Here is a 24,326-nt window from a genome sequence, read left to right as displayed (position 1 = left end):
GACCTAAATTTTATTACATCAGAACTATCATAAACATTCATTGAGTAATGAGTGACTAAGTACTGATTTGGTATTGAAGTGTTTTTATAAAAAGTGGGTATAAAAAAAAAAGTTGAGCTTAAAAAAGTGTTTGGTAAACACTTAAAAACAACTTATTTTCACAGTTTTAGGTGGAAAAAAAAATGAAAACGTGAAGCAGCAAAAATGAGTTTATTTTCATAATACAACAGAAACATTTTTTTTTCCAAAGCACATCAATACCAAACTAGGCCTAAAAATCTGTCAATTTTGGATTAAGGCCTTTTTTTTTCGTATAATGCACGATAATGAGAATTTGAAATTTTAACAAACAACACCTCTATTCCTATTTAATTACCATTATGCAGCTGATGGCAAGTAATCATATTATTTGAGTCAGTGTGTTTTCAGTTTTAGTATAGATTAAATATAGCAATGAAGACGATGGGTGTACAAAGAGAAACAATTTGATTAAATAAATGGAAAATTGTAGTAATGGTCATTCAACTTTAACTCAATAAGAATAATGGTTTCTCCTTAACTTGTCAATACATAGAGATATGATTATTTTCATTAATTCTGTCAAAACTTCAGTAAAAAATGAGTCACGTTTGTGGCACGAGAGGTTGAATGAAAGGACAAATAAGCAAAACAAAAGTTTTGACGTAGTTAACGAAAATGACCATAGCTGAAAGTTTTGATAAGTTAAGGGATCAATAGTCACAAATTTCTAGTTGAGCGACCATTGCTATAATTTTCTCATAAGTAAAAACAGGGCATTCTTGGAAAAATATTAAATCATTTTGGGTGTGAGAGAATAGTAAAAGAAGTGGGTGTCCAAAAGAAAAAAAATCAAGCATAAACAGAAATTCCCACAAAATTAACACGAAGCCCACCACCGCATAAACAAATCAAACTAGTGGGTCAGCCCAATTACTGTTGAGTTGTAAAACGGGTCGACTCGGGAAAACTTGTAGCCGAAGCCGGCGGTCCAACGGCATTATCAAACACAGAGAGAGCATAGGTTTAAGCAGGGTTTAAAGGCGGCCGCTCACCCAGTCACTCCTCCTTCCTCCCGCCACCCACCTCCTAGTTGAAGATTTTTTATGTCCCGTAATCTTTCATCTCCTGCAACTTTGATTGATTAGTTTGCAGTATTCACTGGGAATTATGTGGAGAAACTTCGCCAAAAAGGTTGCTTCCAGAAAGGCAAATCTTTCCTCACAGTTTCATTTGGGTTCTGCTACTTCTTCTTCGGTGAAATTTTATCAAGAATCGAGCTTTCTCGAGAAAACCAGGCATTTCGAGGCCCGGAACTGCGCAAACAATGGGTTTTTGGTGATGGGTTTTCGACAAATTGGCGATAAAGCTTCCCAGAAGGACGAATTGGGTAGATGCAGTTTGATGAATCCGAGTTACTCTCATGCCGTTTCTGGGTTTTGTAGCTATGCCAGAGGCTACGCCAGTGCCGCCGAGGCCATTGCTTCGACGGATGGGGAGGAAGACTCGTCAGGATCTGAAGAAATTCAGGAATTGTTGGATGATTTGATCAGAGGGAACAACAAGGAGGAGTCCCATTTCAAGCAGACGAAGAAAGTGGTGGGTGGTATGGGAGTAGGGAAGTACAATCTCCTCCGGAAGAGGCAAATAAAGCTGGAGACCGAGGCGTGGGAGGAGGCGGCCAATGAGTACCAAGAGCTTTTAGTGGACATGTGTGAGCAGAAGCTTGCACCCAATTTGCCATACATTAAGTCATTATTTCTTGGCTGGTTTGAGCCTTTACGAAACGCCATTGCAGAGGACCAAGAGGCCTGCAGACAACCGAACAGTAGAGTGAGTCATGCTCCATATTTTGATCACTTGCCAGCTGATAAGATGGCGGTCATCACAATGCACAAGTTGATGGGGCTGTTGATGACAAATAATGGCGGAGTAGGGAGTGTCAGGGTAGTCCAAGCTGCTTGTGCGATAGGTGAAGCCATTGAGAATGAGGTATGCGAGCTCACTATTTTCTTATTTGGTAAATTTTATATCTGTGCTGAATTTGACTTTGGTTCCTAAGCTGCCTGTACTTTGAACATTCATTTTGGCTAGGATTTTAGTTAGTGATCAACTATCAGTTTGTTCGGTTTGGTAGAATATCATTACTTAAACTCCTTGTGTTCACACAAACGTGAACTTCGGTTTCTAGGATTATATATATTTGTAATGTATAAAAATGAGTCCCTTGATGTCTCATGCCTTCATGACTAGTTGAAGGCTTTTCTCATGAGGTAGTAATGCTTCTTTCAACATCCAGTGAAATAATAGCGAAATAATGTTGACATTCCATTTTCCATTTATTGTTGGCTTTGAACATCTTAGGAGTTAAATATAGTAATCATGTGTATCAGGTTAGGATACACAGGTTTTTGGAGAAGACAAAGAAGAAGAAGAACCTTACTGATAAGAAGCCTGAAGATGAATCTGATCCTGTGGCAATTGAACAAGAGAAACTAACGATCAGCGAGCAAGAGGAATTGACCAAAGAAAAAGAGAGACTTAGGAAAAAGGTTAACAAACTGATAAAAAAACAGAAAATGAAGCAAGTAAGGGAGATTGTGAAGGAACAAGAAGACTTGAAGCCATGGGGTCAGGAAGCCCATGTCAAGGTTTGTGATGCTTATAGATTTAAATAAGCAAATTATCTTGTTATTGTTGTTGCTATATTATCTTGGTCCTTGTACTTGCCAGGTTGGCTGTCGATTGATACAGTTGTTGATGGACACAGCTTATATACAACCTCCGGTTGACCAATCAGGAGATGGTTCACTCGATATACGCCCTGCATTTGTACATGTTCTTAAGACTATCACTAAAGACACACAGTAAGAAATGTTGGATCTTTGTTTTACTTAGACCCTCTCTTTGTCTTGTGTCTATTTAGCTCTCCATCAGTGTCTATATTCTTATACTTCTGTGGGTTTCTTGTAATAGGAAGACTAGTAGGAGATATGGTGTGATACAATGCGACCCATTAGTTCACAAAGGCATGGAGAAAACTGTAAGTAGAACAAATTTAAAGCTGATTTGGCTCATGCTCATGATTCTAGTTTGCTTTTTATCTGTTTTTGTTCTTGCTGACTTACAAGACTTTTTACAAATGTATTTATACCTGAGTGAAAACTCTACTGATTTCTGTTCTGTCCGAGCAGGCAAGGCACATGGTCATTCCTTATATGCCTATGTTGGTACCCCCTATCAACTGGACAGGGTATGTAGTGTTTAGATTAGTTGGACTTTGTAGTTTTAAATTAGCTAGATTAAGCACTTTGCGGGTTTTTAGCCGGCTCATTGCCTGTTCGTATACTTTGGCAGGTACGACAGAGGTGCATATTTATTCTTACCATCCTATGTTATGCGAACTCATGGAGCAAAACAACAACGCCAAGTTGTTAAAAGGACACCTAGGACGCAATTAGAACCTGTTTTTGAGGTTTGAAATCCACAGGAACTGTTACTGTTAGTTTCTGCACTGTATCTGCTCCCGCCTTTAGAATTCATGCACAAGCTTTAATTCATCAGAAACATCCCTTAAATGTTTCCTCCAGTGCGAGGGTTCTCACTTGTACTTATTAGTTCTTCCCCTAATCTCTTGATTGTTCTCTGTATTTAGGCCCTGGATACTCTTGGAAGTACCAAATGGAGGGTGAACAAACGGGTACTTGGTGTAATAGATAGGATATGGGCTAACGGAGGCCATCTTGCTGACTTGGTTGACCGTGAAGATGTGGGTTACTCTTAACTGGTTTTGGTTTTTCGTACGTCCATGTTTTGACTGAAGCTATATAGTTTTGCTGCAATGTGGCATTAACATTTAATTCAGCATCTTGGTAGTTGGTACTACTGGTTTTATCAATAAATAATCTTCATTCTTCTTCCTGCTTTAAAAAGGTTCCATTGCCTGAAGAACCGGACACAGAGGATGAGACAGAAATAAAAAAATGGAAGTGGAAAGTTAAAGATGCAAAGAAGGAAAATTGTGAGAGACACTCACAGCGGTGTGATATAGAACTCAAGCTTGCTGTAAGAATCATTCTCGTTAAGTTAAATAATGCAGCGCTCTTGGATACTCTGATATTAAGTAGGTTTCACTGAATGGGGACAGGTATCTCGAAAAATGAAGGATGAGGAAGGCTTCTACTACCCGCACAACCTCGATTTCCGTGGTCGTGCTTACCCCATGCACCCATATCTAAACCATCTTGGTTCCGATATGTGCCGAAGCATCTTGGAGTTTTCAGAGGGACGGCGTCTTGGAAAGTTAGGCTTACGGTGGTTGAAGATACATTTGGCAAATTTATATGCTGGTGCTGTGGACAAACTCTCCTTTGATGGACGAGTAGCATTTACTGAGAATCATGTGGACGAAATTTTTGATTCAGCAGACAGACCTCTTGAAGGGAGGCGCTGGTGGTTGGGTGCAGAGGATCCCTTCCAATGCTTGGCAGCATGCATTAATCTCGCTGAAGCATTGAGAAGCCCCTCTCCGGAGACTACTGTTTCATATATGCCTGTCCACCAGGTAATTTTTCTCTCGGAATTTTAATATCTTAAAAACTTACAAACAATATTCAGTGATTTGGTACAGACGGTTTTGTATCCAATATTGATCTCAGTTCTCTTTTTGCGTTGCAAGGATGGTTCATGTAACGGTTTACAACATTATGCTGCTCTTGGAAGGGACAGGGTAATTAACCTTTTTAATTTTAAATGTTAAATAAGGTTCAATATTCTTTACAGAGCAATTATACTTTATACCTCAACATATATATTTGTTTTTTTTAGCTCGGAGCTGCTGCTGTTAATCTTGTGGGGGGAGAAAAACCTGCAGATGTTTACTCAGGAATTGCTACCAGGTAACAATCTCTCTGAGATGAGTTGGAGGGAAAACATACATTTTTTGGGTGTCGTTGCATTTTTAAAGATGAAAAACCTAGAGGAGTAAGCAACCTGATTCATTCCCTAAAAATATCTGTTCTCAGAAAAGGATTACAATTTGGTTATTTCCCTTGAAATTTACCACTGATTATTGATATCATTCTTATTAATTTGTCTCGGTGAAATTTGTGTGCCTATGCAGGGTACTCGATATAATGCGGAGCGATGCAGAGAAGGATCCTGCCACTAATCTAAATGCATTGCATGCTAGGCTTTTAGTCAATCAGGTTAATATAATGAAGCTGAAATAGTTTGCAAAAACGTTACAAATTTTGTAGAATTTTCCCAGTATTTATGACTTGGCAGCACAATAAGGTTGCAAACAAATTATTTGGCTTGCTTTGTAAAGAAAAGAATTTACTTGAGCTCTGCTCTTTGCTGCTGCTTAATATGATGTTTCTAATGTTTGGCTTTTGTGATGGGAAATTTTAGGTGGATCGTAAATTGGTGAAGCAGACTGTTATGACTTCTGTATATGGCGTTACTTATGTTGGTGCACGTGATCAAATTAAGAGGAGATTAAAAGAGCGTGGTAACATAAGTGATGACTCAGCGCTGTTTGCTGCAGCTTGCTATGCTGCAAGGGTAAGTGAATAAAACTATTGTGTTTCTGTGTCCAATATGTCTGTGTAAGTCTATTGATTATTTTACTCTCTGAGCAGACCACCTTGACTGCACTAGGAGAGATGTTTGAAGCTGCAAGAAGTATTATGAGCTGGCTCGGTGAATGTGCAAAGGTCTGTTTCATCTATGTTGTTGTCTATTTGTTCTTCATAAGATGTGTGAATGGTGTAATTGTTAATTGCTTCAATAGCTAAGCACATGCACAAGGGATAGATGTGGATTCTATGTTTGATAATATCACGCCTTTAACTAAGTCTGTATTGTTCTCATGCTAGTCCTGACAGCGATATTTGAACAAAAATAGGTGATAGCTTCGGAGAATCATCCAGTTCAGTGGACCACTCCCCTTGGACTTCCCGTTGTACAACCCTACCGACAATTAGGAAGGCATCTTGTAATATTCTTAACAGCTTCTAAGAACTTCCAATATGGCTATATATTTTACTTAATAATGAAAAGACTCAGAGTTATCATCTCTTCTAAAAAAATTAAAAAAAAATGACTAGAGAGTTTTTCGTTTTAAGGCAAGCATGTAAATAAGGTGCTGCTTTGAAAATGCAGATTAAGACTTCCCTTCAGGTGTTGACGTTACAAAGAGAAACTGACAAGGTCATGGTTAAACGGCAGAGGACAGCCTTTCCCCCAAATTTTGTTCACTCCCTTGACGGTTCCCACATGATGATGACTGCTGTTGCCTGCAAGAAAGCAGGCTTAAATTTTGCAGGTTTCTACTGGATTTTTATTTCCTATTGTCTTTTGCTCTCTTGTATAGGGTAGTACATTTACATGTACTGCTAATGATTACAGGAGTGCACGATTCATATTGGACACATGCATGTGATGTTGACGAAATGAATAGGATACTAAGGGATAAGTTTGTTGAACTCTACAAGGCACCGATACTGGAGAATGTGAGCGTCTTTGATGATGCTGATATTTGTTTGCCTAGTGAAAATACGTAAAAATACACATTGTTGGCGTTTGCTGACTGGATTCCCATGTTATATTGGCTATTAATTTGTTACTTTTATGTCTACAGTTGTTGGAGAGTTTTCAAGAGTCTTTCCCCAACTTGACTTTTCCGCCATTACCGGATCGTGGAGACTTCGATCTCAGAGACGTTCTCGAATCTCCCTATTTCTTCCACTAGTCTGATCGAGATGATTGTTAGGCGGGGGTGCCCTTCTTGGTTGATTGAGTTCCCCCAGTTCATTCAATCACAAGGTGATGAAATTTGATTTATTTTCTCTCATTCAAGGGCGTGAGATGGTCAAGGAGAGCGAGCTCCGATGAGGAAAAAAAAAACTTCATGTTCGTCTGCTGCTATCAATCTGCTGCTCGTACGTGTACATATGTCGAGAAAGGCTATCTTCACCAATTAGCTGGAGATATCCCACCGGGCTTGGCCGTCTTCTGCATCCACTGTTTTGAACGGATTGGGGAAATAAGATGGTCACCAAGCAGCATTCGAGAAAATTAAGACATCCCCATGGAAGTATATCAAAGAAAAATTAAATCACCAAGAGTTGATAGGAAAACGCCGATAGACGAACATTGTGGACGTCACTTGTGTTTGTAAATTTTTGTTTCGTTACGATTCATTTCAACAGGAAATGTAAAATAAGTTGATGTAATGATTGTTGATTCTTGCTCGCTGAATTTTGAAGCAGAATTCATATGATTTTATTTGAAATTTACACAGAAAATTACATAGGTTGTACTGGATATACAAATACTGTTTTGTTTTTGTTTGAGATCTTCAACATTATGCATTAAAGCAAGTTCAAAGCAGAACAACGGGCTGGCGACTCATTTCTTATCACATCGATATTGTCCCTCAATTTTCATTTTCATTTTTTTCAATTTTCGTTTTTATAAATTATAATAATACATACGCGATGGATCAGAGACAAGAAAACTTGAGTGTTTACTGGTGTTTTCAACTGACAATGCTCTTCCTTAAAGAGTCATTCTTCTTTTAGGACTCGGCCGCAACACGCTTGACTGGACTAGGTCCAATATTAAAGAAGGTTGGTGGCAGCAATTAAGTCATCTTGACTTCTTCCGTTCCACCTGAAAATTGTTATTGACCTGGCAAATGTTGAACTTGGTACCAGGATTGAAAGAAATTATGGGAGAACTTTGGCAGGGTCCTAAAGTTTGGTTCTATTTTTTTTTTTAAATGGAGACAACTGGTGGCAAGCTATGGTTATCTACCTCTTTCGAATGCCGGGAAGACTCAAAGAGGGATTTCAGTCTCCCTCTGGCCACAAGTCTGGCTTCCACATAAGCAACGGGTTTCGAACCTGAGACCTTCAATTTTTAGTTTAAAAAAAATCTCGTAATCCATCATTTACCACTGATCCACCAACTTGTGGTTAAAGTTTGGTTGTACTGAGGACTCCGGAAATCACAAGGGCATAACAGCCCTGCTGCGGTTCTATTACTCTTCAAAAAGCGAGGAAGAACTAATAAGCGTTGATGATTATGTAGAAAACATGCTTGAGAACCAGAAAGCAATCTAGCCCTTGGCATCAGACAGCCTGCAAAGTGCAAAAAGTGCTCCTTTCGTGGAAAAGTTGGTCCAGAAAAGCATTGATGTGTCATGCCGAATTTGTGACTCTCTCTCACATACGTTTTGTCTCCTGATACTGACGCTGTTCGTCTTAGGTTTTGCACTTAGTTGAACCTATTGATGATACTTATCTGTGTTTTTTTGCAAAATTGTATTAATCTGTCCATTTTTTTCGCTAAGTGAATGTTTTAATAATTTGTATTTGTGTTTTTTTTTTCCCGTAAAAATGATATATGAATGATGAATTCAAATAAAGCACAACTTTTATTACGTACAAGCTAATTAATTACAAGCATGAATGCATGCATGTGTAGCTTCATGCATGAATGCATGCATGTGTAGCTTTATGCATGAATGCATGCATGTGCAGCTTCATGCACGTGCATGCACTACTATTATTGAACGAGTAATGCTACACTTACCATTTGTCTGTACAATCTCTCTAATAGATTATAGAGGTAGGGCTCACCGACACATATGGATCTCATCTCTATTAGAAAAATGGTACAAATAGATGGTATGAATAACATTTTTGTTATTGAACACACCACTACACAAATGACCTATCCACATAGACAGAAATTGTGTTCGTTCATTTCACACACACACACACACACACACACATATATATATATATATATTACAGTAAAATGTAATAAAGGTTTTCAGTGTCGTAGCTACACACACATATATATGTGATAACACTTTATAGTTATTCTAAATAACTTCGGAATAATACATTGATAGGGATGATTTTGACATTTTCGTGATTACGTATGTAGTGTCACAACTTGCACTGCAAGAAAGTCAAATAACCAACAGTGCTCGAATACTATATTGAAGTTCTGAAGAAAACTCTACCTTGTTAGACCCATTCAAAACCTTCGTTATATAAAATGCAGACCGTAAGAAAATTACTTGCCAACGCAATCCTCAGGGCGTAGTGGAGAACGAAAGAATCATATAATAACAGCGTAACGCAATCGAAATCCTATCTGTTGGAAGACTATATGCAAAATTGACCAATACCAGGGGCTTTCTCAGGTGTCCATCAGAAGGAAATTTTTTAACCAAACCAGAAGCGACTGCTAGCTGACCAAGTCTTGTGCACACCTGCTCCTAAGTAAACGATAAGTACTTTCTGCACTGAGATTACAGAAACCTTCAAGCGATTGTCGGTGACTGGTAATCGAAAGTCTCGCCTTTCCAGAGTCTTCTGCAGAGCAACTTCAATTTGATGTCGGTAGGAGCCTTCTGATGAACTCGTTTTCTTTTTCGAGCCTTTTACACTTCCTATGTGTCTGAGAATTATGAGTCTGCAGGGGAAAAAAAAAAATAACAAGCCAAATTTCCGAGGTGCTAGACCGCGATAGAAACGTGATATTTCATTTTTGAGTACACATCATCGAAACTAATCAGCAGCAAAGTATAGCAGATATGTTACTGACTAGGATTAAGTAGATAGCATGAAAAAATTGAAGTGAATAACCTTTATTAACTTCATTAGTTGCAAATCATTTTTCAGTTAAAGCTACCATAAGCAGTACAAATTAACCTGTCTCGTTCTTCTCTTCAGCTCAAGGAAGATGGAAGTCCGATCAAGAGTCTTGCAGAGACCATATTGGCATCCATTTCAGAGATCGCAGTATCGGTATCAAGCCTCGAGGTGGGATGGGAATTTTTTCTCGAAACTGCATGCTACCTATATCGAGCTTCCATGGCGATTATGGTGTTGAAGACGGCTGAAAACTGCCCAGAAAATGCAATGGAAATTCTGCAGTCGATATCCAAGAGTGTTTGTTTGGCCAAAGATCTTGTGGAGAGATGCCAAATAGGCGTCCAACCATTTTCAGTTGCTCAACTGGGGGTTATTATAGCAGAGCTGGAGGAAGTTGTTAAAGACATAGGAGAATGCTTGAGCATGATACCGCCATTTACATTTGGAGACCAAGAATATGCAGAAGTTGCAGTTCGGTCCCTTTCAAATGAGATGCAGAATGCTCGCTTTAGAACTCAAGCGTCTCAGATCAATGAGCTCAATACAAAGATGTGGTCCTTGGAGGAGCAACTACAGGAAGAACCAACAGTGACAGAAATGGATTTCTACTCCCTAAATTTTGAGGTTTCCACAGAGAATCCTCATGTTTTGGATACACCTCAACTGGTTGAAATCCTTAAAAGCGCGAGTTGGGTAAGCAAAAGAAATGATGTGAACATGAGTGGATCTATAACGACATTGCCACAGGTGGGTGAATACATGGAGCCTCTGTATGAGAGTTTTTTCTGCCCACTCACAAAGAAGATCATGGATGACCCAGTAACCATAAGAAGCGGAGTGACATACGAGAGGAAAGCAATTGTTGAGTGGTTTGAGAAGTTCAATGGCTCTGAAGAAATCTTCTGCCCAACCACTGGCCAGAAGTTGGCAAGTAAAGATTTCAATTCCAATAAAGCTCTAAAATCCACAATAGCGGAGTGGAAGGACAGGAACGAAGCAGAGAGGATTAAGGTTGCCCGAGCAGCATTGTCCTTGGCTAGTTCAGAGCATATGGTGCTTGAAGCAGTAAAAGATGTGCACAGTATCTGCCAAAGGAACCCATACAATAAGATACAAGTTCGTAGTGTCGGAATATTGCCCTTGCTTGTTAAGTGCCTGGAGTACGAAGACAAAGATGTTATATGTGCAGTGCTGGAACTTTTGCAGCAACTGGCGGAAGATGATAACAACAGCAAGGTCGAATTTTAATTTCTTAATTTTTCATGAGAAACAACTAAATAAGACTAGAACAAACACTTGTTGGGTCCAACTTCTGACAGAGTGGTTTCTTGTGCAGGAAGAGATTGCGCAAACGATAAATATTTCAACTACAATCAAAATGCTTTCTAGTACTCACCAGTCCATAAGGCATGCATCATTGCTGTTCTTACTTGAGCTTTCAAGATCACAATCATTCTGTGAGAAAATCGGATCAGTTACTGGAGCAATCTTTATGCTGGTCACAATTAAATACAGAAGGTATACCGATGTCTTTGCTTCGGAAAAAGCAGAAGAAATCTTGAGTAATTTAGAGCATTTTCCAAATAACATCAAACAAATGGCAGAAAATGGACTCATGGAACCCCTCCTAAAGAATATTAATGAAGGTAATTTTCGGAACTCCACAATCCAGCCAAGCATAAATAACTAAAGAACTTTGTTTTGATTTAAACATTGAAATATCAGGTTGTGAAGAGATGAAGATAGAGATGGCAAGTTACCTCGGGGAAACTGTTGTTGGACAAGACCAAAAAACATACGTTGCTGAGAAGGCCTCTCCTGCTCTCATCGAAATGGTACGTAACGGAAATACAATGGCCAGAAGGGCAGCATTCAAAGCTCTGGGGCAACTCTCATTGTACCACCCTAATGGAAAAATACTTCAAGAAGCTGGAATTATACAAGTCATGGTAGAAGAGATGTTCATTCGGAAAATTCAAAACGAACCAATGGACTCAACAAGTGAAGCAGCTGCAATCCTTGCAAACATATTTGAGTCCGGGCTTGAGCTTGAGAACCTCCCCGCTAATTCTCATGGTCACACTTTGACTTCTGACTATGTTGTGTGCAACATCATCTACACGCTCAAGAACGCAACCACAGATGAACTAAGTAACAACCTTATTAGAATTCTTCTGTTGATTGCCGAGATCCCCAGATCAGCAGCGACCATTGTCTCGATGGTAAAAGAGACTGAAGCAAGCTACACCCTCATTGAACTCATCAACAACCCACACGAAAAACTTCACATCGCAGCGATCAAGCTACTAACTGTTCTTTCACCCCATATGGGCCACCTACTATCAGAAAGACTCTGCAAAACCAGAGGCCAGCCTGAGAACCTTATCCATAAACCAACTGAAACAACCCTCATCTCCGAGAAGCATGCAGTTTCAGCAAAATTTCTAGCGCAACTTCCCCACGACAACCTGACACTAAACCTAGCTCTTCTATACAATAACACAGTGCCTACAATCCTGCAAGCAATCAGTCAAATACAAGGAGATGTCAAATCAAGCAGGTTCGAAAGCGCGTACTTAGAAGGCCTAGTGGGAATTCTAGTCAGATTCACGACAACGCTATACGAACCCCAAATACTGTTTCTAGCAAGAACCCACAACTTCACTTCAGTATTCACAGAGCTGCTCACGAAAACATCAAGTGATGAAGTTCAGAGGTTATCAGCAATCGGGTTGGAGAATCTTTCCACAGAGTCAATAAAACTATCAAAACCGCCACAAATCAAGAAAAGCAAGTCCTTGTACCTGCCCAAGTACCTACCTTGTGGATCACCGAGGAGGAGGAAAACACCGCTGTGCCCAGTTCACAGAGGGGTATGTTCTTCACAAAACTCATTCTGCATTGTTGATGCGAAGGCGGTTGAGAGGCTGTTAGTGTGTTTGGGGCATGAGAATGCAGAAGTTGTCGAAGCTGCATTGTCTGCAATATGTACATTGTTGGATGACAAAGTTGATGTCGAAAAGAGTGTGACCATGCTGAGGGAGGCTAATGCTGTGCAGCATGTTTTGAATGTGGTGAAAGAGCACAGGAAAGAGGGGCTGTGGCAGAAGTCGCTTTGGGTGATTGAGAAGTTTTTGAATAAAGGCGGGGATAGTAGGTCGGCTTCGGACATATCAAACGACAGGGTTTTGCCTGCCGTACTGGTGAGTGCTTTCCATCATGGAGCTGGAGATACCAGGCAGATCGCTGAGAAAATTTTAAAGCATTTGAATAAGATGCCCGATCTCTGCGCTTCCCGCCGTACCATGTAAAACGTTCATGCTCACAAAGCACACATGCCATGTAGTGAATCTATTTTTTGATACAAGCGATACTCGGAGAGGGGCGATTGATACAAGTGATACTCGGAGAGGGGCGATTCAAACTTGGGGACCTCGAGTGCAAGGTAGAATATTTTTAACATACAAGCTTCTTACGGCATCTTGTAAATTGTAAATGAAGTTTGATTGTTTTGCCTAATCTTTTTATCTTTTTCTTTTTTATTATTTGATTGTGTATTGATATATAGGTTCAATCCAAATCCAAATAGATTAAATCACACTCATTCAGAAGCAGTTAAGTGCACTCGCATTTTCGTTATTTTTTGGTTATTTTTTCCTCAGATTTGTTTAATAAGCCATAAGCAAAAGTTGTTTTTTAAAGGAAGAACCAAATTTTGTTTGGATAATAAATTATTGGATTTGGATTGAAGTTTTCTTTTTGTATTTTGGATGAAAGTTTCAATGTATTTTTCTGAATAAACAATTTTTCAAAAAATAAAATAAATTTAAGAGGCATCATTGTTACAGCATTTCACATAAAAAAACCGAACAAATAAGATTGACATGAAAAGATTCACCAAAACGACAACAAACAAGGCACAAGGGAGGAATTTTGACTCCATTGTTTTACATACAACAAACACTTTCGTGAAGAAGTTTTTAACTCAGTTGTTTAAGAGCATACGCCAGAACACTTGAATTCCCGGATTTGATCGAGTTTTCACACATATCAAAATATAAAAATAAGTAATAAACACTTTCCTCGGCAAGTTGGCCAAAGCAAATCCTCCCTAATCCTTAGACATGGAGCGGGTCTTGGCCGGCACTTTAAAATTGACAATATAATTCCGGCTGACGATCCAAAAATCAAATGTTGTCCATTGACCAATACTTTGATGTCCAACAATATTGTTTCAAGCTTTTGTATTTAGCCTCCATCTTACAACCTAATACAACATTTATACACGCATCTTTGTCTCCAACATAATAATTTGAACTAAACTTTTACATCACTTGCATTGCCGTCATGAGATGCTTTTGAAAAATTCAATATTTTTAAGGGAGTTTTAACGAAAAGCCCACGGTACTATTCACTTTAACGAAAAACCACATTTTTCCACTAAAAAGTCAATCCTGATACTATTCACTTTACCCTTTATTTTGTCCTTATCATTAAAACTCAAAGTTTTCAAGCCCTTTTCATTAATTTTCCTTATTTTTTTAATGATCTCAGACCTCTATATATGCTTTGATCTTGAGTAGCTGAGCCTAACACCAATAGGGTTTCATTTCTACATAGAGACTCGATCGAGTAAAGAACTGATTTGTTTGGAATATTCTCTGATTTCTAAAGAAATGGCTTCTTTTTCGATAGAGGAGTTTGTTGGGGATGGGGTTCTGAAAGGATTGATTCCGAAGCTGCTAGACGAAGGCTGGGATGATGTACCGACCTTGAAGATCATGAATACAGATGATATGGATGCATTAAACATGACACAACTGGAGAAGGTTAGGTATTTAGACGCTTATTCAAAAATGTTTTACATTCGGTTCAGTAATCATCTCCTTAACCTATGAACATCTGAGTATGAATCTAAAAGGCATGTCTTGTAATCACCATATCAATCTGCTTCCAAGGCATTTATTTTATTATTATTATTTCTCTAGGATGCATTGGAAATTAGGTCATACCTGCACGACCGCGCTTTGATGCAATATGGAGATAGGCTTGAGTCCAGTGGGAAATGTCTGTCCGAGCTCCTTAGCTTAAGCACTGTAGATCTTTCTTCTCAGTTTGGCATGAAGCGTGGTCATATTGCCCGTTTCATGGACAGAACCGGTGCTTGTGCAGATCACCTACCAAAGTCTCATCCTACCCCTGCTGCAACAGAAAGAATGGGCTTACCGTCGAAAAATACTAGGATTCAAAGGAGTTTTCAATCTGTAAACTTTCAAAAGATCCAGAGTAAATTAACAACAAGAACTAGTTCAATTAACAGCAAATCTCTAGAACAATCACTGGCGAGTTTTAAGATCAAAGATGGATACATCTTCAAAGGGATCGTTGCTATGGAGCCAGCCGATCCTAGATTATGTGGTTGTATACAACCCGCTCCTGTAGTTGACAAAGTTGCACCATACTCTACCATTGAAAACATCTCGGTTCAGAAGTTGACACCAGAGTATAAGATTGGAATGGAGCATTTGGTGAAAACCAAAACACCTCCGATGAAGGCTTCAGAACTGTGGAGAAACAAACCAACAGTGATTCTCTGCATTCGACGTCCAGGGTAAATCTTTTACTCTGCGTTACAACATTTCTTCGTTTAACAGATCATGGTTTGTCCATTATGTTAGGTGCTAAATTTTCTGTCATTAACTCAGACAAGTAGGAGGTACCGTTGATCATAATTTTCATATAGGGGTGTATTAAGTAAATATAAGACACTTTAAAGACAGAGATTCATAAATTAAAATGAAGAGACACATGATGCAAGTATATTGCTATAGAATGTTATCGTTGCCTTACGGTCCAAAAGGAAGTACGTGAAACAGACAAAAATAATGTATGACCGTGAAAAGTTGGCTCGACTCTACCATGAGAAACAGGGTTTTCCAAAAGCTATATCTAATTCAGTAATTCTACGTCAAGGTATGACGCATCTTTCTTGAAACTAAGTTCTTTTGTATATATTGAACTTGAAACAGGTGCATCATGTGTAGGGCTGAAGCTCACCAGCTATATGCCAAAAAACCCATATTTGATTCACTGGGAATTCAACTACTTGCAGTTCTTCATGAGCATATGGAGTCAGAGGTATAACTACATTTAATTTCGAGCTCTTACCATTAACTTTGGATGACGTATTGTTCTGATGCAGATAAAAGACTTCTGGCCTCGATATTGGGGTGGTGTTGTATTGTATGATCGTGGAATGGAATTCTTCAAAGCACTTGGTGGAGGGAAACTGCTCAAGGAAAAATTCCTGTCAGGTTTTGTTTTCAACCCTCGAGCAAGAGCAAATTACAAGCGTGCAAAAGCTATGGGGATACAGCAAAACTTCAAAGGAGAAGGTGAAATTAAGGGGGGGCTTTTTGTAGTTGGCAGCGGAAGGAGTGGTATTGCATACCAGTTTATCGAGAGGAACTTCGGTGATTGGGCACCTCCAGCTGAAGTTATTGAGATCTGTGCTCAGTTGCAGGTAATTCTTCTTGGACTTTGAATTCTTCCCGAGTCTGCATCAATGATAAATTTATATTTAACAGCTCATCTTTAACGTAATGCAGAACCAACAAGAAGCTCAAGATGACTCTTATAAGAGATCACAGCAGTCCGAATGATAGTTAGATGACTATTTTCTGCGCACGCCTGAGATTCACAATGAATAAAAACATATATCTTGTAATTCCAGGATAAACAACGTATTACTTCTTATGATTCGTTTATTACAGATGTTGCTTGTACTATTTGTATGGAGTGTAAAGACGTGAGTTTATTGGAAATGCAATTCATTTAACAAACAGTTCAGAAAACCCTTAAGAACCTTCTTTTAAACTTGCAGCAATCAATTTATCCGAGTAAACATTGCATTGATCGAGTTAGCAAAGGGTCCGCAGAGATAGTCCTCCACAACATAATCCAAGTCACCAAGTGATGTTTAATGACTTGTCTCTCAACCTGAAACAAGTAGAACATGTTTTATCATAACTTACATCTCCAAGTGATGTGATCCTCCTTCTATGGAGCTTGAGCATAGCTGTTGGAATCTTGAGATAAAAACATTTCCAGTTCATAACCTTGCAAGGATTCAGAATCTCAGATAAAAAGAAAGTTCTTGCAGGATAGTCGCTTCATTCACAACAGCTCTCAATTGCATTTGTGTAACAAATATCTTCTCAAATCAAGGCAATGATATGGTTTTACAATCCTCTCCAGCAGCTTTTGACACTCACAATCTCATCACCAGAAATCTCCACATGAACAAGTTCCGTCTTTAAATAGATGGTACCGGACAGCATCTCTTACAAGAATCTCTCTCTTGGTGATCTTGGAAATGTATTTAGTGGCATTGTGGCAATCCCCACACACTCGAAGGTTTTTAACTACTCGTATGGGAAGGCAAGGAGGAAGAAATATCAATCCAAACGCAATTGCGAGCTTCTCACTGTGGTAATTAAGCATCTTCATTTTTTCTGATTCCTCAACATCATGAAGAACAGAACTCATATCTGGCTCATACCCCTCTTCTATCATTTTTCTATTCAGTTCCTCCAGCTTAGCATATATCTGATCCGAAAATGGACTTGATTGGTCATCTGCTGAAAAGATGTGCACTCTGTTCTTATATTTGATCCAACTGCACCCTGGTTCTTTTCTAGCCCCCTTATCCCTCATTCCTCTCCTCAATTTGGCCACCTCATCCCATTCCCCTTTGGCAGCATAGATGCTTGAGAGCAAGATATAGCTTGCAGCATTCTGGGGCTCTAATTCTAGAAGAGATTCAGCTGCCCATTTACCAATTTCCATATTACGATGAAGTCTACACGAGCTCAACAAGGTGGCCCAACCAATTGCATCAGGACGGATTGGCATCTTATTTATGAAGCTTTTTGCTTGTTCTAATCTTCCAGCTCGGCTGAGAAGATCAATAATGCAAGTGTAGTGATCCACAATTGGTGTAATTCCATGTTCTTTTACCATTGATTCAAAATACTGATGCCCTTTCTCCACTAGTCCTGCTCTACTGCAAGCTGAAAGAACCCCTATGAAAGTAACTCCATCGGGTTTCAAACCATGGGCTAACATCCTTTCAAACAACTCAATTGTCTCATAAACTTTTCCAAACTGGGCATACCCTGAAACCAAGGCCGTCCACGAGACTTCATCCCTGATTTTCATCTCATCGAACAGTCTATGGGAGTCTTTGATGCTTCCGCATTTACCATATAATGTGACCAGTGCATTTGAAACTGTAACAAAAGACATCAAACCTGAAGCTAGAGCTTGGCCATGGAACTGGGCACCTTCTTCTAAGCTTGCTAGGTTTGCACATGAGCTAATTACGCTTCCCAGGGTAAAATCATCTGGTTCAACCCCGCTTCTCTGCATATCACAAAAAATTCTTACAGCTTCTTCACCGTACCCATTTTGTCCATAACCCACAAGCAGTGCAGTCCACGATACTACATTCTTGCGGCTCATTCTCTTGAAAACTGTTTCCGCAGATTTTATGCTTCTACATTTGCAATACATGTCAACAAGAGCACTACCAACAAAGATGTTATCTATAAAATCAGTCCTAATGATATACGCATGAACTTGCTTGCCCTCTTCCAAGGCAGATAGGCTTCCACATGCGGTCAGTACGCTACCAAATGTATATTGATCCATACTTAAGCCTTGCCATCTCATTTCTCTAAACTTATCAAGTGCTTTTCTGCCTGCACCATTTTGGTTAAGCCCGCTAATCATTGTGGTCCACGAAATTGAATCTTTTTCAGGCATTTCACTAAACAAACATTCAGATTGTTCGATCAATCCACTCCGTAAAAACCCAGTGATAAGCGTATTATACATAACCACATTTCTCTCTGATATTGAATCAAAAACCCGCTTTGCATCCAAAATTAACCCCACTTTCGAGTACATGTCCACCAAAGGACTGCCAACAAATACATACGATTCAAACCCAAACTTCACTATCTGCCCATGAAGCTGTCGACCCAAGTTCACACATCCCTGACTCGACGAAAGCACAAGCATCGTGGAGAAAGTAATCCGGTTCAAATTACCCGGCCCGTCCCTTAACATCAAGCTATAAACTCTCACAGCCTCAGCAACGAAGCCACATGACGCATGCCCCGAAATAACTGAATTCCAAGACACCCCATCTCGGCTCGGCATTCGATTGAAGATATCTTGCATCTCAGAAATGTGACCCGATTTAGAGTAGACGGAGAGAATGGCATTCCATGAGAAAAGGGTTCGGTGAGGGATTTGGTCGAACACATGGCGGGCATAGCTTAAGTTGCCCAATTTGCCGTAGGTAGTAACGAGATTGTTGAGAAGAAAGGTTTCGGGATTAGTCACGGTTTTGACAATGTGGCAATGGAGCTTTCTGGCTTGCGCAGGGTTTCCTGCTTGGCTGCAGAGCTTGAGTAAGTTGCAGTAGTAGTTTGAGGAAGACGACATCACCGAAGGGCCTTTGGCGGCAAACAGAAGTTAATTGTACCTTACAGTAGTTTGTGATTCCATGTGTTCGTGCTTATAGTAAGCTAGAGGAGGTCATATATTTTTTTTTTCTTTTTTTTTTTTTAATATAAAATGTTTGTGGAAGTAAATATTCAAATCATAATTCCAAAATATGTTTTCAAATTTTATCTATCTAGTCATTGTGTTACGAGGCGTGAGTTAGGTCAGTCGGCTAACATCTCTCTTGCTTCTTAATATGTCTTTCAAACCGTAAGTTATAACAATTCAAAATGTCGTTAAGCCATATTGAGAGTAAGTGAAGAAATGCGCTAACATTGGATAAAATGTTCGATTCCCCTCCATTGTAACCGAAAAATATACAAGATGCATAAATAAATGAAATATATGTTAAAAATAGAGAGTTATTATTAATTGATTAGTACTCCAAAAATCTTAGTTGGCACTTCAAACTTTCTATAATTAAAAAGAAAAATACACTTATGAGAAGTGTAGAATGAGATTTTTGGAACGCTAATAACAGTTCCCTGAAAATATAACAAGATGAGAGAAGAAGTAATTATAAACTACTCTTTAGTAGGAAATTCCGAGCTTAGTGACGTTTTAAAATTCATACAGCCAACCCCATTTAGTAAGATAACGCTTGACTGTTGTTGTACGTGGATTTGAATGACATATAATTAACATAAAATAGCTTGTAAATCTAAAATTAACAAAAACATTACCAGCATTCTCATTGAAAATTTCTTGTTACTGCCCATCTCTATTTCTGTACATTCTCTGATCCACTCCCTTGAACACAAACAAATTCACCTTTTCTGCCTATATACCATCATATAATACTTCTTATAATATAAAACATGTCATCTACTTCTGCATGATATTTCTACAGATCGCCGGAAGCTTCGAATTTGACGGCTTGAGCTTCCGGAAAATATTGCGATGGCATCTTCGTCATCACAGGTGATGGGAAAAGAGAATTATCATGATCATTGTTATTTCTTCAAGGTAGTATTGTGCATATATGGGGGCGGTACAGTGTCGTGGCATAAATATGAATCGTATAATCAAAGTTCAACTTTCATCTGGCCCGGTGGCGCTGATCCTGCAATTTTTGGAAGAGAAATTAGCTGAAGACACGGGAGATATCGGAGAAATCTTGATCTTAAAACCTAATGATGCATACCATCCACATCTTGGCTACTGGGGGGAGTACCGGCTCCATAGCTCATCTGGACAACGTTGTGGAGCTCATCCTCCCACACATTCGGTAGCTGTAGCCAAACGTAGGATTATGAATTTCAGTCGTAACATTATAAGACACACTGAAAGCTGAGCAGACGAATAACATTCAGGTGTACATGGTTTATGGGATGTTATCCGGTTCAACATGGAAATTCGTTTAACACGATTTTAGCCATCGTTTGAAAGATACCTGAGAAGGCTCCTTGAACCCTCCAGCGATAGGTGTCATTTGGGAACCCATGGCTCTCCGAAGTAGATCAGAGGAGCTCCCCATCCCACAAAGGCCAGCTTGGATAAGTCCTGGTTGAGATGGATGTAGTTGTGGATAAGCCATAGGCATATCAGGAGAAAACCCCAGCGTCGATGAAGGTCCGACCCGTGACAGAAGGATCTGTGTGGAAATTAATGTACTAGGGTGAATCAGATGGCGAACATACATGCAGAAGATTTCTTCTACACTCCCATGGAATGTAGGTAAAATGACTTACGTCTTTTGCAAGGAGGCCTTCAATGTCAAAATCGAGTCGCGGATTCACTGTTGCCAGCTTCATTGACAAAAACTACAAGACGAAGAAGTCACTGTCAGATGTGATTGAGTACCTTTTTACTAACGTTTTAGCTCCTCATATATTATTTGCAACCTTTTTCTTAGAAGCAAGACCTTACCAACATAACAAGTTATGGATAGGTCTTATCCATAAACAAAATTTGCAGAAAGTTAAGCACCCACGTCTACCAACGAAAACTTAAAGAGATCAACTCCGATCCAACAGGCAGGACAGATCAATTATCAGATATACTGAGAAAGTTTTCATACCTCAACCTGCCGTTGTAAAGATTGTACATAGTTAATGATTTCGTCCAGCATCACTGCCTTCCCAGTTACCTGCAATAACCAGTTGATTTTCATGAACAGAAAGTAGGCGACTTTCGGGTGAGAATATGACACAAATTAGTTATATTTAAGTATTAATTCCAGCAAGAGAAGACAACCTTGCTGCATCCGGGCACCAGATCTTGAAGAAACTTCATCCTCTCACTGATTTTCTCCCTTCGGACCTGTTGCAAAAACCGATCAACTCCCACCCTAGTGTAATGATGAAACAAATTTCGACATGATATCTTACTCTTTCTGCGAGACTGTGACTATTTGTTGCCTGGCCTCTTCGAGCTCTAACATGGATATAATCTTCTTTTGGCGGATCGGATGCCTGAGACCCTTGTTTTCCCTGTTTTGCGGTAGTCTTGTTGGGAGTTGAAGCTGGTTGTTGCTCTCCCTTCTTTTGAAATTCAGTAGTATCCATTGCCGATTCACAGGGTGGTTGTGCATTGGCTTGATCAAGCTCATTGGCCTGCCATCAAAGATAAATTAACCAACATGAATACTGAATAACGAAAAATAAAAGGCACTTTTCAAGATGATGGTTTACCTGCCCACTCCTTTTCCTTTTCTTAGAGCCCTTAGAAGATGGTTCTGCACCCTCCAGCATAGATGCTTCCTCTTGACCAGCACCGCCACCACTGCTGTAATCAGCTTCATCGGACTCGTTACCAGACCCGCCAATAGCGTGTTTTGCTTCATCACGAGATTTAGCAAGACTCTGACTTTTCTTTTCATTCTTCAGCGGGCTCCCTTCAGTTGTCCCTTGCTCCATAGGGAAAGAAACATCTCCATTTAGCTCAGTCCTTTGAGATTGAACACCGGAAACTCCTTTCGACCCATTACCGGCTACAAGTTCTTGCGTCCATGGCATCACTCCCCCACCCCTAGAATACATAGTCATGGTTTCAGGAACACCAAAATGGTTCACCATGTCACTAACATTCCCACCATTGAAGCACGAGAACCTCGCAGCACGCTCGATGAATGCAGAATCGGCTGGAAACTGAGACAAGCTCTGTGGGAGCACTCCAGGCCCATTTGGCAAGAAAATTTCCCCTTTCAACATCGAATTCGGCGGATTCCAAGACATATCAAGTGCTCTATCAATGCCACTTCTCAAAGAAGCAGGAATACCTTTCCTAATTCCTATTGAGTCTGAAGTGCTTGCACTGTTCTGAACATTCATGTCACAAAACCCCAAGTCCTGTGAACTGGTTGGGTGATCCCAGAGTGTCGGGTTAAACGATTCCGCCATTGAAGCCGAGGGCCGAGAAGACGAACCAACTGCCAAACAATTTCCAGTGGGAACCAAGCCCATGGATGTAGTTGTGAGATTGGAGCCACCAAATCTCCAGTCTGGTGTAACCCCAGGTGAAAAATTCATAGGATCATCATTCCTGTTCTCTAATTCAAATTTATCTTGGTCACCCAAATCCATATTTTCTCTAACAGAACACCAAAAGTAGCCAAAATCTCCCAATTTTGACCACCCCAATTAAAACCCTAGAACCCTAATTTCAATTTGACTAAAACAGCTGAGAAAAAAAGCAAATTAAAAACAGGGGAAGTAAGGGAAAGTATAATTCAACTCAAATAATCTCAAAAACGTGAACTTTAAATTTGCAATTGAAGAAACTTCAAGCAGCTCTAAGAAAAATGACCTCAGGAAACCCCAAAAGCAAAGAAATCATGTGCTATGTGAAGATAACTACACAAAGAAAAGGGCTTTGGGAGAAAGATCCAGACTTGAATTCAATTAACGAGCAGGAGAATTCCAAAACAGTGAAACAAAACCCATGTACCTAAAAAAAACTGTACCAAATATCACTCCAAAGTACAGCTACCATTTCCAATGACCACTCAAATTTGCAGTACCAAATTTGATAAGAGGAAGCAGTCCCAAGGCAGAAGGCTAAAACAAGACAGTTGGAAGAAAGGGCAGGTAAAAGTGTAGGGGAGAGGCAGTCAATTAAATAAAGAACATTGATTTCAGCATAATAAATGCCCTATTCAAAACCCTAGTAAGAGTTGCAGGAAACCCTCTGCTTCAGAGGGAGAGAGAGAGAAAGAGACCCAACTCAAAAGTGGTAATTAGAAAGAAACCCATTTGAGATTCTGTGCTACTTTTGGCTCTCTGTCCTGCATTCCAGCTCTCTACTTGAAGCAATCTTTTATTCAATTTGGGTTTTGGGTTGGCTTTGTTCAAAACCCCTTCCTGTTTTTAAGCTCAGCAGCTCTGGTTACACTCGCTGTCACACAACCAAAAAACAGGGGGGAGAGAGAGAGAGAGAGAGAGAGAGAGAGCTGCATATAAAAGCAAAGGCTTTAAAGTTGTAGAGAGAGAACAAGAAAATAGGTTCCGTTTGATGGGAGCTCGATTGGAGTAGATAAATGGGTAGTGTAAGCCATTCCAGCTTTCTACTTGAAGCAATCTTTTATTCAATTTGGGATTTGGGTTGGCCTTGTTCAAAACCCCTTCCTGTTTTTAAGCTCAGCAGCTCTGGTTACACTCGCTGTCACACAACCAAAAAACAGTAGAGAGAGAGAGAGAGAGAGAGAGAGAGAGCTGCATATAAAAAGCAAAGGCTTTAATGTTGTAGAGAGAGAACAAGAAAATAGTTTCCTTTTGATGGGAGCTCGGTTGCGTTTCAAGTTTAAGCCATTTTGATGAGTTACCCAGGCAAAAATATGTTCAATACTGTAGCTAATTGAGTAGTTAAAATTTGCCAACACCCCAATTTCGAAATTGCCATGGAGTCTCAAGTTTCTATTCGTAGAACATGGATTCTCTTCGGATCCATGCATCTTAATTCTAGGAATCCATCAATACGGACTATTGAATTTTGATTCAACAACTACAAATAGGAGTTCATTTTTAAGTTATAATATTTTTAATAGTTAGATCAAATTTAAATGATTTGGATTGATGGATCCCTTGAATTATGATGCATGGATGGGAGATGATCCATGTC

At 39.5% G+C, this 24,326-nt stretch overlaps 5 protein-coding genes across 11 annotated transcripts; 3 read left to right on the top strand and 2 right to left on the bottom strand.

Moving 5' to 3' along the window:
- The first annotated feature begins 1,019 nt into the window (after positions 1–1,019).
- On the top strand, positions 1,020–7,347 carry LOC103947300 (DNA-directed RNA polymerase 1, mitochondrial). 3 transcript variants are annotated; one of them, XM_009358195.3, is made up of 18 exons: positions 1,021–2,010; positions 2,412–2,669; positions 2,752–2,885; positions 2,995–3,061; positions 3,213–3,271; positions 3,376–3,493; positions 3,674–3,787; positions 3,952–4,083; positions 4,166–4,582; positions 4,697–4,747; positions 4,846–4,916; positions 5,141–5,225; positions 5,431–5,583; positions 5,661–5,735; positions 5,927–6,016; positions 6,184–6,346; positions 6,430–6,533; positions 6,662–7,347. In XM_009358195.3, the coding sequence occupies exons 1-18, from the start codon at positions 1,189–1,191 to the stop codon at positions 6,770–6,772; spliced, it is 3,024 nt and encodes a 1,007-aa protein (XP_009356470.2). In that variant the 5' UTR covers positions 1,021–1,188; the 3' UTR covers positions 6,773–7,347. The 3 variants fall into 3 exon arrangements, with proteins under 3 accessions (XP_048427968.1, XP_009356470.2, XP_048427967.1); XM_048572010.1 differs by lacking the exons at positions 3,213–3,271; positions 3,376–3,493; XM_048572011.1 differs by lacking the exons at positions 6,184–6,346; positions 6,430–6,533; positions 6,662–7,347 and having other exon boundaries at positions 1,020–2,010; positions 5,898–6,016.
- Positions 7,348–8,955: 1,608 nt separating this feature from the next.
- LOC103947301 (putative U-box domain-containing protein 42) lies at positions 8,956–13,309 on the top strand. The gene is made up of 4 exons (XM_009358196.3): positions 8,956–9,440; positions 9,774–10,931; positions 11,032–11,341; positions 11,421–13,309. Exons 1-4 carry the CDS (start codon positions 9,435–9,437, stop codon positions 13,004–13,006), a joined length of 3,060 nt encoding a protein of 1,019 aa, XP_009356471.3. The 5' UTR covers positions 8,956–9,434; the 3' UTR covers positions 13,007–13,309.
- Positions 13,310–13,444: 135 nt separating this feature from the next.
- LOC103947304 lies at positions 13,445–16,539 on the top strand. Of its 2 annotated transcripts, none has more exons than XM_048571516.1 (5): positions 13,445–14,524; positions 14,684–15,306; positions 15,740–15,833; positions 15,898–16,218; positions 16,304–16,539. In XM_048571516.1, the coding sequence occupies exons 1-5, from the start codon at positions 14,372–14,374 to the stop codon at positions 16,355–16,357; spliced, it is 1,245 nt and encodes a 414-aa protein (XP_048427473.1). In that variant the 5' UTR covers positions 13,445–14,371; the 3' UTR covers positions 16,358–16,539. The 2 variants fall into 2 exon arrangements, with proteins under 2 accessions (XP_048427473.1, XP_009356473.2); XM_009358198.3 differs by having other exon boundaries at positions 13,526–14,524; positions 15,725–15,833.
- LOC103947303 (putative pentatricopeptide repeat-containing protein At1g68930) lies at positions 14,757–19,613 on the bottom strand. Of its 4 annotated transcripts, none has more exons than XM_048571515.1 (4): positions 16,730–19,613; positions 16,147–16,252; positions 15,864–15,984; positions 14,757–14,894 (listed from the first exon to the last, which is right to left on the bottom strand). In XM_048571515.1, exon 1 carries the CDS (start codon positions 19,206–19,208, stop codon positions 16,977–16,979), a length of 2,232 nt encoding a protein of 743 aa, XP_048427472.1. In that variant the 5' UTR covers positions 19,209–19,613; the 3' UTR covers positions 14,757–14,894; positions 15,864–15,984; positions 16,147–16,252; positions 16,730–16,976. The 4 variants fall into 4 exon arrangements, with proteins under 4 accessions (XP_048427472.1, XP_048427470.1, XP_009356472.2 ...); XM_048571513.1 differs by having other exon boundaries at positions 14,760–14,897; XM_009358197.3 differs by lacking the exon at positions 14,757–14,894 and adding an exon at positions 15,125–15,259.
- Positions 19,614–19,935: 322 nt separating this feature from the next.
- Positions 19,936–23,979, bottom strand: LOC103947305 (transcription factor bHLH49). Its single transcript, XM_009358199.3, has 8 exons — positions 21,902–23,979; positions 21,599–21,823; positions 21,465–21,530; positions 21,289–21,357; positions 20,960–21,031; positions 20,662–20,862; positions 20,413–20,500; positions 19,936–20,331 (listed from the first exon to the last, which is right to left on the bottom strand). The coding sequence occupies exons 1-8, from the start codon at positions 22,790–22,792 to the stop codon at positions 20,294–20,296; spliced, it is 1,650 nt and encodes a 549-aa protein (XP_009356474.2). The 5' UTR covers positions 22,793–23,979; the 3' UTR covers positions 19,936–20,293.
- Positions 23,980–24,326: the final 347 nt, after the last annotated feature.

This window comes from the organism of the source record quoted next, unplaced genomic scaffold, assembly GCF_019419815.1.
Source record: "Pyrus x bretschneideri cultivar Hongxiangsu unplaced genomic scaffold, Pyrus_bretschneideri_v1 Contig6, whole genome shotgun sequence".
Taxonomy (NCBI): Eukaryota; Viridiplantae; Streptophyta; class Magnoliopsida; order Rosales; family Rosaceae; genus Pyrus; species Pyrus x bretschneideri.
This window is presented reverse-complemented; position numbering and strand designations above follow the sequence as displayed.

What these genes read in the sequence shown, in the direction of transcription:
- LOC103947304 (XM_009358198.3), top strand. Translation starts at nt 14,372, where the DNA reads ATGGCTTCTTTTTCGATAGAGGAGTTTGTTGGGGATGGGGTTCTGAAA. An exon ending in ATGAGCATATGGAGTCAGAG is followed by an intron (nt 15,834 to 15,897) that starts GTATAACTACAT and finishes GTTCTGATGCAG; the next exon opens with ATAAAAGACTTCTGGCCTCG. An exon ending in AGATCTGTGCTCAGTTGCAG is followed by an intron (nt 16,219 to 16,303) that starts GTAATTCTTCTT and finishes AACGTAATGCAG; the next exon opens with AACCAACAAGAAGCTCAAGA.
- LOC103947305 (XM_009358199.3), bottom strand. Translation starts at nt 22,792, where the DNA reads ATGGATTTGGGTGACCAAGATAAATTTGAATTAGAGAACAGGAATGAT. An exon ending in GTCACAGTCTCGCAGAAAGA is followed by an intron (nt 21,531 to 21,598) that starts GTAAGATATCAT and finishes TTTTTGCAACAG; the next exon opens with GTCCGAAGGGAGAAAATCAG. An exon ending in AAGGCCTCCTTGCAAAAGAC is followed by an intron (nt 20,863 to 20,959) that starts GTAAGTCATTTT and finishes ATTTCCACACAG; the next exon opens with ATCCTTCTGTCACGGGTCGG.
- LOC103947303 (XM_048571515.1), bottom strand. Translation starts at nt 19,208, where the DNA reads ATGTCGTCTTCCTCAAACTACTACTGCAACTTACTCAAGCTCTGCAGC.
- LOC103947301 (XM_009358196.3), top strand. An exon ending in AAGATGATAACAACAGCAAG is followed by an intron (nt 10,932 to 11,031) that starts GTCGAATTTTAA and finishes TTTCTTGTGCAG; the next exon opens with GAAGAGATTGCGCAAACGAT. An exon ending in CCTAAAGAATATTAATGAAG is followed by an intron (nt 11,342 to 11,420) that starts GTAATTTTCGGA and finishes TTGAAATATCAG; the next exon opens with GTTGTGAAGAGATGAAGATA.
- LOC103947300 (XM_009358195.3), top strand. Translation starts at nt 1,189, where the DNA reads ATGTGGAGAAACTTCGCCAAAAAGGTTGCTTCCAGAAAGGCAAATCTT. An exon ending in ACTATCACTAAAGACACACA is followed by an intron (nt 2,886 to 2,994) that starts GTAAGAAATGTT and finishes TTCTTGTAATAG; the next exon opens with GAAGACTAGTAGGAGATATG. An exon ending in TACTCAGGAATTGCTACCAG is followed by an intron (nt 4,917 to 5,140) that starts GTAACAATCTCT and finishes GTGCCTATGCAG; the next exon opens with GGTACTCGATATAATGCGGA.